Raw genomic sequence first — 13,541 nt, 5'->3', positions numbered from 1 at the left:
GAAGTTACTGCTCCATACACACCACAGCACAATGGACTAGCTGAAAGAAGAAACAGAACATTGTTAGATATGGCAAGGAGCATGATTAAGCAGAAGAATTTGCCACACAAGTTCTGGGGTGAAGCAGTACTTACTGCAGCCTACATTCTGAACAAATGTCCTACTAAGAAACTGAAAGTTGTGCCAGAGGAAGCTTGGTGTGGGAGGAAGCCAAGTGTGAAACACCTCAAGGTTTTTGGCTCATTATGCTATAAGCATGTACCAGATGCTAGAAGAACCAAACTTGAGGATAAAAGTGAAATAATGATACTCATAGGATATCATCCAACTGGTGCCTACAAGCTATACAATCCAGTTACTCAGAAGGTTCACATTAGCAGGGATGTAATTGTGAATGAAGAAGAGAAATGGAAATGGGAGAAGGAACCAGTGTACAATAGTGAATTGCAGTCAACCTTCATTTATCCAAGTTCAAGTGATGAATCTGATGGAGGTGATGAAGGTGAACCTGCTGCTGAAACTATTCAGAATCAAGGTACAGATAATGATGGTAATATGAATTTATCAAGTGATGATGATGACAGAATTCATATGATTGCAAGGACTCAAAGAACCAAACGTGTACCAGCTAGATTGAATGATTGTGAAGTTACTCAAGACAATGCAGTGAATGATGAGGGTGATCTCATTCACTTTGCATTACTAGCTGATTCTGAACCATTGAACTACAGAGATGCTTTGAAAAGTAATGTGTGGAAGAAGGCAATGGAAGAAGAGCTGAAGTCAATTGAGAAAAATCAGACTTGGAAGCTAGTTGACTTGCCAGACAAGAAAAAGAAAATTGATGTGAAATGGGTGTTCAAAGTGAAATTGAACCCTGATGGCACAATTTCAAAGCACAAAGCAAGGTTAGTTGCTAGAGGATTCTTACAGAAACATGGAATTGACTACAATGAAGTGTTTGCACCAGTTGCTAGAATAGAGACTGTGAGGTTGGTTGTAGCATTGACCTGTAAGAACAAATGGAGCCTGTACCATCTGGATGTGAAATCAGCATTTCTGAATGGTCCTCTTGATGAGGAAGTGTATGTGTCACAGCCTCCAGGTTTTGAAATAAAAGGAAAAGAATCAATGGTGTATAAGCTGTATAAGGCACTATATGGCTTGAAACAGGCTCCTAGAGCATGGAACAAAAGGATTGATGACTTTCTGATTCAGATAGGGTTTAAAAAGTGTGCTGCTGAGTTTGGTGTATATGTACATTGCCCTAAAGATGAAGATATAGTCATAATCTGCTTGTATGTTGATGACTTGCTCATAACTGGAAGTAGAATTGCAGAAATTGCAAAAGTGAAAGATAAGCTCAAAAGTGAATTTGAAATGTCTGATCTTGGTGAACTTTCATTCTTTCTAGGAATGGAATTTATGAGAAGAGGAGACGGTATAGTAATGCACCAGCAGAAGTATATTGGTGAATTGCTTGAAAAATTTGAAATGGAAAGCTGCAATCCATTATCAAATCCATCAGAAACAAATACAAAAATTGATGAGTGCTCAGATGAAGAGAAGGTTGATCCAACTGTGTTCAGACAGATAGTTGGCTCATTGAGGTATGTGTGCAACAGTAGGCCTGATATATGCTATGCTGTAAGTGTTATCAGCAGATTTATGCATGATCCAAGGAAGTCACACATGATAGCTGCTAAGAGAATCCTCAGATACCTCAAAGGTACTTTGGAAATTGGCTTGCTATTCCCTATTGGTACAAACAGTGCAGGGAGTACTTTGATAGGGTATTCTGATAGTGATTGGTGTGGAGACATAACTGATAGGATGAGCACATCAGGGTATGTTTTCAAGTTCAATAATGCTGCAATCTCTTGGTGTACAAAGAAACAAGCTGTGACTGCTCTCTCATCTTGTGAAGCTGAGTATATAGCAGGCACCTTTGCAGCATGTCAAGCAATTTGGTTGAATTCAGTGATGATAGAAATCAAGTGTGAACCAGTGAAGCCTCTAATCCTAAGGATTGATAACAAGTCTGCTATAAGTCTTGCTAAAAATCCAATTTTACATGGCAGGAGCAAGCACATTGCTACCAGATTTCATTTCATTAGGGAACAAGTGACAAATGGAATGATTGAAGTGCAGTATTGTCCAACTGAAGTACAGCTTGCAGATGGTTTTACAAAGGCTGTGAAGCTTGACAGGTTTGAGTTTTTAAGGAGGAGCTTAGGACTGGTTGTTTGCAATTCAAGCATGAATTAAGGAGGAGTGTTAAGAAAGTGGTTAATTCATCTTGAAGTTTGTTTTGTTTGATCCTAGGTAGTTAGTTGGTTAGTCTAACTACCAAAAGTTGTTAGGAATTAGTTAGGCCTAAGGGTTGAGCTGGCTTGTTGCATAAGCCACCCTATATAAAGTGCAACTAGTGCATTATATTGTAATGCAATTCAATTTTTTTGGCCCATTAAGGATGAATAAAATCTCTATTTTCCCTAAGTCTTTCATGTTCAGTTGTTAATCAATTCATCAAGAAACTTGTTCATCTTGTATATAGCAGTTTCTGCAAAACTGCTAGTTTGCCCACAGTCAAGCCTGCGTGCCTGCTGAGCTTGCCTGCAACCATCCTCTGAAGCGCATCAGAGTCAGAGGCAACACAACCTCTGAACCTTGCATCCTCTGAACCAAGCAAACTCTTGCTTCTGCTGCGCCAACACCGTGGTGGCTGGTTCCAAACTTACTAAAAAAGACTCAGCCACTGCAATATGGCACAATTACCTGTCCTGATGTAAGCTTCTCAGTAAACAAGGCGTGTCAATTCGTAGCACAGACAACTAAAGCTCATTGGCAAGTCGTCAAAAGGATACTGAGATGAGATACCTCAAAGGTGAAAATCAGTTGGGGAGTGTACTTAAAACCCAATCCTTCCTCCATTCTCATTCTCAAAATCTACTTTGATGCAGATTGGGGTTCAGACCGTGATGACAGAAGGTCTACGTGCCTCTGTATTTTCAAGTCCTAATTCAGTTTCTTGAAGTTCATGGGCCAAGAACCAACCTGTAGTGTCTAGAAGCAGCACTGAAGTTGAATACAGAAGCATAACACTGGTTACTGCTGAGCTGTTGCCCGAACAAAGCATATGGAGCTTGACTTGTGTTTTGTTAGAGAAAATAATATAAAAAGCAGCTCAATGTAGTTCATGTTCCAGGCCACTTCCAGTATGCAGGTCTCGTAACTAAGGCTTTACGGCTTTACCTCCTGCTCATTTTAAGGCTCGGAGGTCCAAGTTCATCCTGTAATTTCAGCAACTCATCTACAGGTTGAACTTGAAGGAAAATATTAGAGATACCTCTTGTGTAAATGTATAGAGAACTGCATATAGATTAGCACTCTCCGTGTAATTGACTGTAACTAACTTGATCCACATTGTAAAATGTAATCAATTCAAATAAGGAAAGAATAGTTTCAGGGATTCAAAGCGTTCCATGCAACTGAATGAACTGTATTCATCTTCTAATATCATTTCACAAATGAATATTTATATGAATAACTATTTTACTACATAAATCGATATCTACAAATATTGACCAAAAATACTTAATATATATAGAAAAATATATAGAAAAAGCTCAGGATGACAATTATACATGAAGTTCTAATATAAGTATACCTCCAGTAATTTCATCCCACTATTATTATGTGAAATTATAAGCATTACTTATTTTTTCTCTCCAAAAATTAAACCAATCTTCTGAAATTTAAAGGATAATGAGTGCACTTCTACACCCTGCTCAGCTTCCATTTCAGGTATCTTTCTACAATGTCCAGTCCACTGAGTTCCTTTACCACAGGCATGGTTGCAGGCACCCGCAATTGAAATGTGGAATCAGGTTCATCCAAGTTGCTCCATGAAAGAAGCTGTTTCCTTGCTTCTTTGATAGCTGCTCTTGTTGCACAGTGAACTGAAGCTGCTAGAAGAAGGGGAGGCTCGCCAGAAGCTGCAACACAAATTTCATATCAGTTTCTCCATTAAGAATTTTAAACTATAAAATCCCATTTAATGATGAGAGAATGTTTTAGTCGTTGTAATTAAGAATTTCAAACTGATTCACATGAAGCTTTCTTGACTTCATTAACTCACAAAAACATCATGAGCTGCAACATGCATACAACTTACAACTAACAATCCATTTTCCCATACTATTGTTCAGATAAGCTGAATTGGTTATTGTTATTGAACACCCTATTTTAAGTATAAGTGATATGAATTTATGAGGACAGAATATCAAAAACAATTTGACTTATCCAAAGTGAAAAATGAAGCGTTTGTTATGCATGTATAAAATATCTACCTTTGATTTGTTAGTTAATGGTTGATTATACTCACTTAACACTGTACAGTGAATTGCTCACTTTAGAAGAACCGAATCCTAAAAAAAAGACTAATATGAATACATAATTTAATGCATAGCCAGAACTTTAAGAACATCTTGATCCATACCCTTTGAGGAAAGCACACGATGCTGGTGATGTCCACTGTTGAGAATTTGAACATTAAACTGTTGAGGGATAGTGTCTATTGTAGGGATCTTGTAGTTCCATGTGCCGTTTGCCAGCGACAAACCATTAAGGTCTGTTTCATATTCTTCAAGCATGAAGAACCCCAATCCCTGGACGAAAGCTCCTTCAATCTGCAGGATGGAATCATATTGTTATTAGCTGATTCATTCAAGAAAACAAACCAAACTGGACCATCCCTTGCGCATTCACTTTACAGTGTTTGATTCAAAGGAGGGTACCAATAAGAACCCTCTTCTTGTTTGGTTTGAAAGAGGAGAAGAGAGAAAATAAATCTAATCTATTATTATATCCTTATAAATTAGTGTAATAGTAAATCTTTTTTGTCTTTTTCAGTTTCTCCCAACCAAGGTTATAATTGGGAAAAGGTATTAATTGGAATTAGATCTTGGATTTCTAAAACATCAATATTTTTGAAACAAAAATAGATCTATTTCTAAAATATATTCATAGCCCTCCAACTCTTATGTTGAGATAGTCCTTGATTAGGGTTGAGCTTGTAAAGAAAATATGCACTTAGCATACCTGTCCTAAATCCACAGCAGGGTTGAGACTCTGTCCACAATCGTAGATAATATCTGTTTGAAGAAATTTGGTTTCTCCTGTCAGAAGATCTATTTCCACCTGAGAAATAATTTCCACTATTTAGAACAACAATATTTAATAATTCGACCCAGTTACTTCAATAATATGACTCATGTGAAAATTTAAGTACGTATCATAAAAAATAGCTTTTAATGAACTGACACCATTAAGGTTTGAATGTGCATAAGAAAACACTTTACCTCACTTACTGCAGCACCATAGTTAAGGTACATCATCGAGTTATTGCTGGGTACGTAAAATGAAGACGCTGATAAGTTTACTGATTGCATATATGCCTGTAGATTGATAAAATGTCAGCAACATAAAATTATATATTTTGATTTGTGGGCTAGCAAAGGAAGAAAATTAATTATCTTCCCTCAATCCCATTGCCACATTTAGTCCCTGAATATTTTCCTGATTAAAAGGGGTTAATTATAAATACTATGTGCCATCATCCACATACTACAAGACGATAACATGAAAAGGTTGAGGAACTATAGCTAGTGCACAATTATAAATACTACAATACATGCATCAATATAGAATGAAAAATACAAGTTTCTAGAACTTTCCACATATAGCAGTGAAATTTAAACATAAATCATTTTTCCATATGGATCATAAAAATAATAAAACAGATGAAGTACTGCTTCATTCATGTTACACACACAATTAGGATGTTCTCGGAACTTTCTTCCTCAAGAGGAAAATGTATCAACATTTGAAATTAAGCTCTACTACCACCTCTGCCCCAAATTATAAGTTGTTTTGGCAATTTCACACAAATTAAGAATTGTAGTTAATTTTGTACAGGAAAGAGAAATTATGAGTGACCTTGACAAATTGTCCTTCATCAATGGCATGGGAAAGAAAAATTAAAAGAACTGAAAGAAGAGAGAGTAATAAACAGTAAAGGGTATGATGGGAAAAGAAACAGTTATGTTTCATTGATATTGTAAAGTGACTTAAAACTTGGGACATTTTTTTTTTTTGCAAGCTGTTATAATTTCGGACAGGGAGTATTACTTTAGGGTAGTGTAGCTACCTGAAGAATAAGTGCCTCCCACTTGATAGAGCCCATTTCTTCCTGCAGCTTTTCCTTGAGAGGCTTCAACCTCTCAAGTAAGATATCACAGCTAAGCCTAACTGCTTCACAGCATGCCTCTGATGTGGTGCTACCAGAAGTGAACCCCCCTTGAATCAAGCTCACTGTATCAGCTTGTACAACTCTTACTTTGTCCAAGAGACTTCCAGATCCATCACACTGAATTGTACCGAGGGCGAATGCAGCCATTTGTTTCACCTTTGTCCAGAGACCCTGACCCAACTCAATTCCTCCAACTTCGACAACAACAGACCCATCCGACAGAATACTTACTTTTCCAGGAGTTGGTCTTAGAATCAGTTGATACACAACTGGTACTCGAGAAATTCCCCTTTTTCTCCAAATACTACTTCTGTTAAACTCTTTCACCATTTCGGTTCTTTGTTCATAATTTGCAGAAACAGCTAACTTACTCCATATTGATGGCAAGGTATACTCAAAAGGTTCGCCATAACAATGATCATAGAATGACTGAAGACTTTTGTGTGTGTGAAGATTAATGCTTCTGACAGAATCTACATCAATTGAAAGTGTAGCTGCAACATTTTCTATAACAGCTTCAGCAATAAATGATCCCTGCAATTCCCCAGGGCCCCTCATTGCAGATCTACTGGGAAGATTTGTTCTGCACACCTTTATATCAAAAGATAGCGCACCCCAGTTATACTTTTTTAGTGCAGTAATTATGTTATGTGGCAATGCTACACTTATATCCAAATATATACCAGCATTGACCAATATCTCAAGCTCTAATGCAGTAATTTTCCCATCATTCTTGAACCCAACATTGTATGTTATCTTCATGGGATGCCTTCCTCCAGCCATTATCATATCTGTCTTTCGATTTAGATACATCCTGACAGGGCGACATAATTTCTGTGCTGCGAGTGCACAAGATATAGCTGTCTGCATGATATGATTGTCACTTATCAGTGCATGGGATATATTTGTAAATTTTTATATAGTTTTCATGCATAATTTCTACTAATAAATAATTTCTGCGATCACTAGTATGATGTAAACAAAGGGAAAGGCTAAAGCACCAAATGTTTTGGGACAATTAGGAAATGAAAATGACAAAAGTACATAATGCAAATCTTAGCATGAACAATTTAGTATCATACAACACAATGTAGTTAATATTTATAGCGAGTACTGCAAAGAAGCTATTGATATTCACCCCTAAATGAGAATCTTCATTCATGAACACGAAACCGTTACAAAGATCACTTTACCAAGCACTCATGTGACCTTTTTGAAAAACCTAGACATGAAATTTTTTATTTTTATTTATAGTTTGAATTCAAATGGATATCTTCACAAGTTTCTTTTTTTCATTATCTTCTAATATCAGTGACTTCTCCAAACTACCGAAAATCCAGGAGTCATGTCTACACACTGCAATATTTATTGCTTAATGGTACTTTAAAAGTGACAATGATTTAATAACTTTTTTTAAAAAGAATAATACACAACTTTATACTTACAGGAATTGCTTTTATTGCCTTTCCACCAAAACCTCCCCCAACCCTTCTTGTAATAACTCGAACATTATTTTCAGGAATACCAAGGCATCTTGCTATAGTAGAATGAGTAAACTCAGGGCATTGGCTTGAAGAGTAAACTGTAATGCAATTGTCTTCGTCTGGTACAGCAAGTGCAGTTTGTGTCTCCAAATAGAAATAATATTGAGACCCAAGTTTCATCTGGGTTTCACATTAAAACAAATAGATCACAGTGAATAAGTTTGACAAAATGTAGATGATCATAATTATACAGAAGCTAACTTATACATCTGATTAGATACCAATGTAGATGATCATAATGTTGTGAAATGGGGAGCAAGAGGGGAAAGAAAGGAGAACAAAAAAATATAATTCCATGTACCTCAGCAGAAAGAATCTTGTGATCAGCCTCGGCCATTCCTTTTGATATATCACCAACATGTTTTGGGTAGAGAAAAGGAGGAACTTCAAAAAAGCTTGATCTTTTAACAGCATCTTCAACAGATAGAATGGGCGGTTCAAGATTTTCAATATCATAATCGACAATGGATGAGTTTGCTGCCATATCTGCAAGTTTCTGACTGTCTGCAACCTAAAAAATCTATTAGTGAATAATAAGGAAGTGTATACACATTAATCTCCAGAAAAATGAGGGATTCAAGAACTCACCACAACGGCCAGACGATCGCCAGCACATCTAGCTATCTCTTCTGCAAATAAAGGTTCTATGCCAAATATCGTCTTAGCTCCAACGTTTTCCCCACCACTGGGAATGTCTTTACTTGAAATGATATCTCTTACTCCATCTAGCACCAATTCAGGGTTAAGTTTTATACTCCTTACCCTTGCTAAAGGTTTTGAACTATATATATATGCTCCGTGTAGGCAATTTGGAGGCGAAGGAATGTCATCCACAAACACAGCCTCACCTGGATACGGTTCATTCGTGAATATTTGATACTTGACCAGAATTAAAACAACTCTTTATGAAAAGTAATAATTGACAGACACCAAATCAGAATAAAATAAGTGCAAAGGGCTTATAGAAATCAGTCAGTTAATTAATTCAAATGTAGATGACACAAAACAAACCTGTAGCTTGTAGCGTGGCTCCCGATTTAATGATCGGCTCACCAATGGGGTGATATTCGTTTCCTGCTTCAAGGACTTGCTTCCCAGATGACAATAAAGTTGGAATTTTGTCATGATGAACTTGCTTCTGATTCTGTTTTAATTCAAAATCCTTCACAAAAGGCAAATTTGAATTTCCATTTAAGTAACAGTTGGTTACTCTGGCAGAAATTTCAATTAGAGGGTGAAAGAACTGAAAAACAAAACCAGCTGCCAAACTTGAACAGTAAGCTGTTTTTGAGTTTTTATCTTTAGGTACAATAGTGGCCGTAAGCAAGTTGACAGCTTCATACAAAATGCTAAAACTTAACAACTTTCCTGTTAAAAATTCCTCAACATTTTTTGCTCTGATTGAATGCTTATTCCCAAAAGCACTGAAAGACAGCCTACAAGCATCTATCATGGATCCACCAGAATCCTCGCTTGAAGACATCTCGACAAGGAAAGCAGCATTTACATATGGAAGGGCATTTCCAAGCGGTCTAGGAGAAGCTCGGTAAGTTTCAAAGTATAATCTATTTCTTTGGTCTGAAGACGTACTTCTAATAGTTTCCAAACATGGAATTTTAATACTTAAAAGCACACTTTCCAAACTTAATGGCGGTCTTTCCAGAAATTCTTCCAATGTCAGCCATTCAAATTCTGTGCCACTCATTATATGAACCATTGAATCTACAGCAAGAAGAATTGTAACAATATCCGATGGAAAATTGTTCTTTTGTGCCATCACCAAATTGCCACCTACACTGGCTGTATTCCGAATAAAACCTGAGGCAACTTTTCCCATATGGTCTGCAATCTTTTTAAGTATCATTACAAAATCTGAAAGAGAGTCACTTCTGCTTTCTTCCTTTAGTGCTTCAATAGCTTTAGATATTGTCACTGCCGCTCCAATTTCAATCCCTGTTTGATCCTTTTTTATATGTGAGAGCTCACGAATGCCACTTAGATCAATATACTTATCATAGCCTTTGTTATCTTTGTAATATCCCATACTTGTATTACTAACAACAACTTTTATCCTGGTTTCATTGGCATGGTTTAGTTTCCATAAGCTCTGAAGCTCCTTTAAACTAGTGGGCTTGTGCCAACGGTGGTTCTCAGAAGCCAATAACAAATCATGCTTAATATCTTTCAGAAAAACAGGAAATTTGATATTCTTGTGATCGTGATGATATACAGGCAACTTACTAACCTTCAAGCCGTTGCTCTCTCCCTTTCTCCAGAATGAGTTCAACCCGAGATCCTCCATATCAACATCAGCTGCAAAACTTTTGCAGGCATCAGCAATTGGTCGATAACCAGTGCAGCGACAAAGATTCCCTGCAATAGCCCTTTCAGCCTCAGAAACAGTAACTTTTGAGAAACCAGCGGGTGGCTCTGGACAGTTGTTCTTTTCAGCATTGACAAGAGCACCGAAGAAGGAAACACACATTCCAGGAGTACAAAAGCCACATTGAGATGCATGGAATCCAGCAAATCTTTCATGAATTGGATGGAATCCATGTTTGCTATTTCCAATGCCTTCACTTGTTGTTATTGAACATCCATGTATGCTACAAAGTAGTGTGAGACAAGAGCTTGCAGTAAAATCCTCAACTCTTTCACGTAAAGGATCATATTTGGATATTAAAACTATGCAAGCACCACACCCACCTGCAATCAACAACGCCAAAGCATTAAGTTCAAAGTTTAAAAGAAAATTGAAGACTATTTTTCATCGCTTTTTCAAACCAACGGCAAAAAAAAAGTAATAATGATAAGAGGAACCATTGTTTCTTTTTCTCAAATTTTGCAACCAAAAAAAACTACTACTACTTCATCTTTGTCAAGAGAGATTGCATTGCATATTCTTTTATTGAAACTCAGTTTATATTGATTGATAACACACTTTGTGAGTACAAATTACCTTAGCAGTAGGAAAGGAGTATAGCACTGAGATTATCACAAAACAGTGTGGTGTGGGAGTTAGAATTTGTAATATTAATTAGCCATGTTCTATATTCGACTTCAGTGCTTGATCGTGCTACCGTTTGTTGTTTCCTAGCAGACTAGGAGATCAAATTAGGTCCACAAGAAAATTATATATATATAGCTCTTGTCTCGCATTTCTTTGGCCCTAAACTACGACCAGAATAATCCCATTTTCAAAACATTGTCCAATTCATCTATTAGCTTTTCAATAAACAATCAAACATAAACATGTATTACAAATTATGATATCCTTAAATTCTCAACACTAATTTTTCAATTAATAATCATAATTCTAGTATATTAACCCTTTAGAGGAACCAAACTCTTCTACTTCTTAGGATTCTGATAAAAAGTGTACTAATCCATTCGATCAGAAATTGAAAAATAATTCCAATAAAAATTCATTCAGAACTTCACCAAGCTAACATTCAGAATAATGAAAGTATGATATTAACCATATTCAATCAGAAAATTTTATAATTCATTAAAAGCAGTATCACAGTCAAAGTCAATTAAACAGCAAAAAAATACCAAGTCAAACATAGGCAAAAAAAAAAATAATGATTAAGGACCCATTTGGATTGACTTATTTTTGACAATATGAAAAATAGTTTATGCAAATAAATAAGTTTTTTGTTTATTCATAAGTTCTCACTATCGAAAATTGTATCTTCATAAGTTATTTCTTCATAAACTACCTTGATAAGCTTATAATAATACATAAAAGGCCCATCTGGATTAGCTTATTTTTGAGCTTATGCAATATAAATTAGGTTTTAAGCTATTTTATAAGTTCACACTAGTGAAAATTGTATTTTTATAAGTTATTTTATCATAAACTACCTTTGACAAACTTATAATAATACATAAAAATTGCATAAGCTAAAAAATAAGCTAATCCAAACAGGCCCAAAAGCTTATTTATTTATTTATTTATTTAAGTAAGGTGTTTTTCATAAGCTGAAACATAAGTCAATCCAAACAAGCCCTAAGTCAGTATGAAGCTTATTGAAATTAAAATAACAATAAAAAAAGAATCTTTCTTCACAAAAATGAATAAATGAATCAAACAATTAAGTGAAACAGACATATAAATGTATGATTATGATATACCTTCGCCACAGCCAAGTTTAACACTCTTGAATGGAGTTTGAGTACGCAAGAATTCAAGCAAAGTGGTTGATGGGTCTATGTTGTATAGCTCAAATTTCTCACCATTGATAGCAAAAATCAAACTTGTTTGATTTTCAGTGTTGTTCTTCACATCCATACTGATTTTCAGTGAAGTACAAGTAATAATGTATGTATCTGATTTTCTATGTCACAAACTGAATTTACAAGAGAATTAATATAGAAGAATAGGAAAATGCTATACAGATGTACTAATCACTATATATGGCAAGGAATTAATATAGAAAATGAAAATTAATCACTATTCATAGATTTTCACTTGAATCAAAGATTTTCACTATATATTCATGAATCTCTCCTAAGAGTCAACTAATTAAATAAGGAAGGACAGCTCGCTCCAACAGTATCTGCATTTATCTGTTATCTTGTACTGTTTATAATCGCTTATTGCGTAATAACCGCTTAAAGAGAGAAGAATAAGAACAAAAAAGTGATTAAAATAAGTTGAAATTATGAGAGTATAGTAGCGTGGGAACATTAGTACTATGATTCCCGCCGCTTCACTCGATTCTTTACTGCCATGTGTTTATACTTTCTAGACATCTCCCATCATTTTTTTTTATTTTTTTTTATTACTTTAAGACACTTATTTTAAAATTATCCGAATATTCATAATATTTTTTTTTTACTAAATAAATATTGATAATATTGTTATGGGTCTGACTTTAAACATTTCATTTAAAAAAATTATTCTTTTTTTTTTTTAACATTTTGATCCCTTATTGTATTATTTTAAAAAATAAATGACTTATATGTTACAAATAAAAGAAAAATAAAAGATCAAAGTGTTAAAAAAACAAAAATAAAAGATCAAAATGTTACCAAAAAAAGTTAAAGAATCAAAATATTATAAAAAAATAAGATAAAAGACTTGAAATGTATTTTAATCTTTGCATAAAATTTAATCTTAGATTATGATATTCCTTTTTGACGTTATATACAAAGATAATTATTTTGTATTTCTTGTTCCATTTAATTTAATGCAATATTTAATATTGATAATTTATATGTTTACAAGAATATTTTTTTTATATTATATGCAATTTAAATTGATAATTTTTTTTTATTAAAGGACCACTTTTATATTTTGCACAAAGTCTCTTAAAACTCGGAGACGCCCCTGATTATTTACTTTTGGATTATTGTATAGTAAATACTTTTAAATAACGAATCTAAAATAAATTCATTGTTGAATACTTAAATGATAGTAGTTGTTATAAATAAGGTTATATTTACGGTCATAAATTGCTTAAAAAATAAAATAAAATTTACGGTCATAAACTAATGTTGAGTTTTAATGTTTTTGTACAGATTAACTAATTAACGACAAATCGAAAGTTCATAAACTCAAATACTTTACTTTTGATGTGTTGAAAACTACAATACCAAAATAGTTTTAAATTATTTCAATTGAAGAAATGAGCCTCCAATATTACATATTGGACCTCATTCATTATTTCAACTAGTCT

At 34.6% G+C, this 13,541-nt stretch overlaps 1 protein-coding gene across 1 annotated transcript; it reads right to left on the bottom strand.

The window, feature by feature from the left end:
* Window positions 1-3,583: 3,583 nt before the first annotated feature.
* LOC123921736 (abscisic-aldehyde oxidase-like) lies at window positions 3,584-12,574 on the bottom strand. Its single transcript, XM_045974388.1, has 10 exons — window positions 11,995-12,574; window positions 8,869-10,563; window positions 8,446-8,705; window positions 8,159-8,368; window positions 7,759-7,977; window positions 6,212-7,177; window positions 5,364-5,459; window positions 5,104-5,202; window positions 4,502-4,691; window positions 3,584-3,998 (listed from the first exon to the last, which is right to left on the bottom strand). Exons 1-10 carry the CDS (start codon window positions 12,149-12,151, stop codon window positions 3,781-3,783), a joined length of 4,110 nt encoding a protein of 1,369 aa, XP_045830344.1. The 5' UTR covers window positions 12,152-12,574; the 3' UTR covers window positions 3,584-3,780.
* Window positions 12,575-13,541: the final 967 nt, after the last annotated feature.

Source organism: Trifolium pratense, linkage group LG4, assembly GCF_020283565.1.
Source record: "Trifolium pratense cultivar HEN17-A07 linkage group LG4, ARS_RC_1.1, whole genome shotgun sequence".
Taxonomy (NCBI): domain Eukaryota; kingdom Viridiplantae; phylum Streptophyta; class Magnoliopsida; order Fabales; family Fabaceae; genus Trifolium; species Trifolium pratense.
The sequence above is the reverse complement of the archived record's forward strand: the minus strand, read 5'-3'. Positions and strand labels throughout refer to the sequence as shown.

Excerpts from the sequence above, each read along its gene's own strand:
- LOC123921736 (XM_045974388.1), bottom strand. The coding sequence starts at position 12,151 with ATGGATGTGAAGAACAACACTGAAAATCAAACAAGTTTGATTTTTGCT. Across the intron at positions 7,178-7,758 it reads AGGCAATAAAAGCAATTCCT|ACAGCTATATCTTGTGCACT; the intron begins GTAAGTATAAAG and ends CATATCATGCAG. Across the intron at positions 4,692-5,103 it reads CTGCTGTGGATTTAGGACAG|ATTGAAGGAGCTTTCGTCCA; the intron begins GTATGCTAAGTG and ends TCCATCCTGCAG.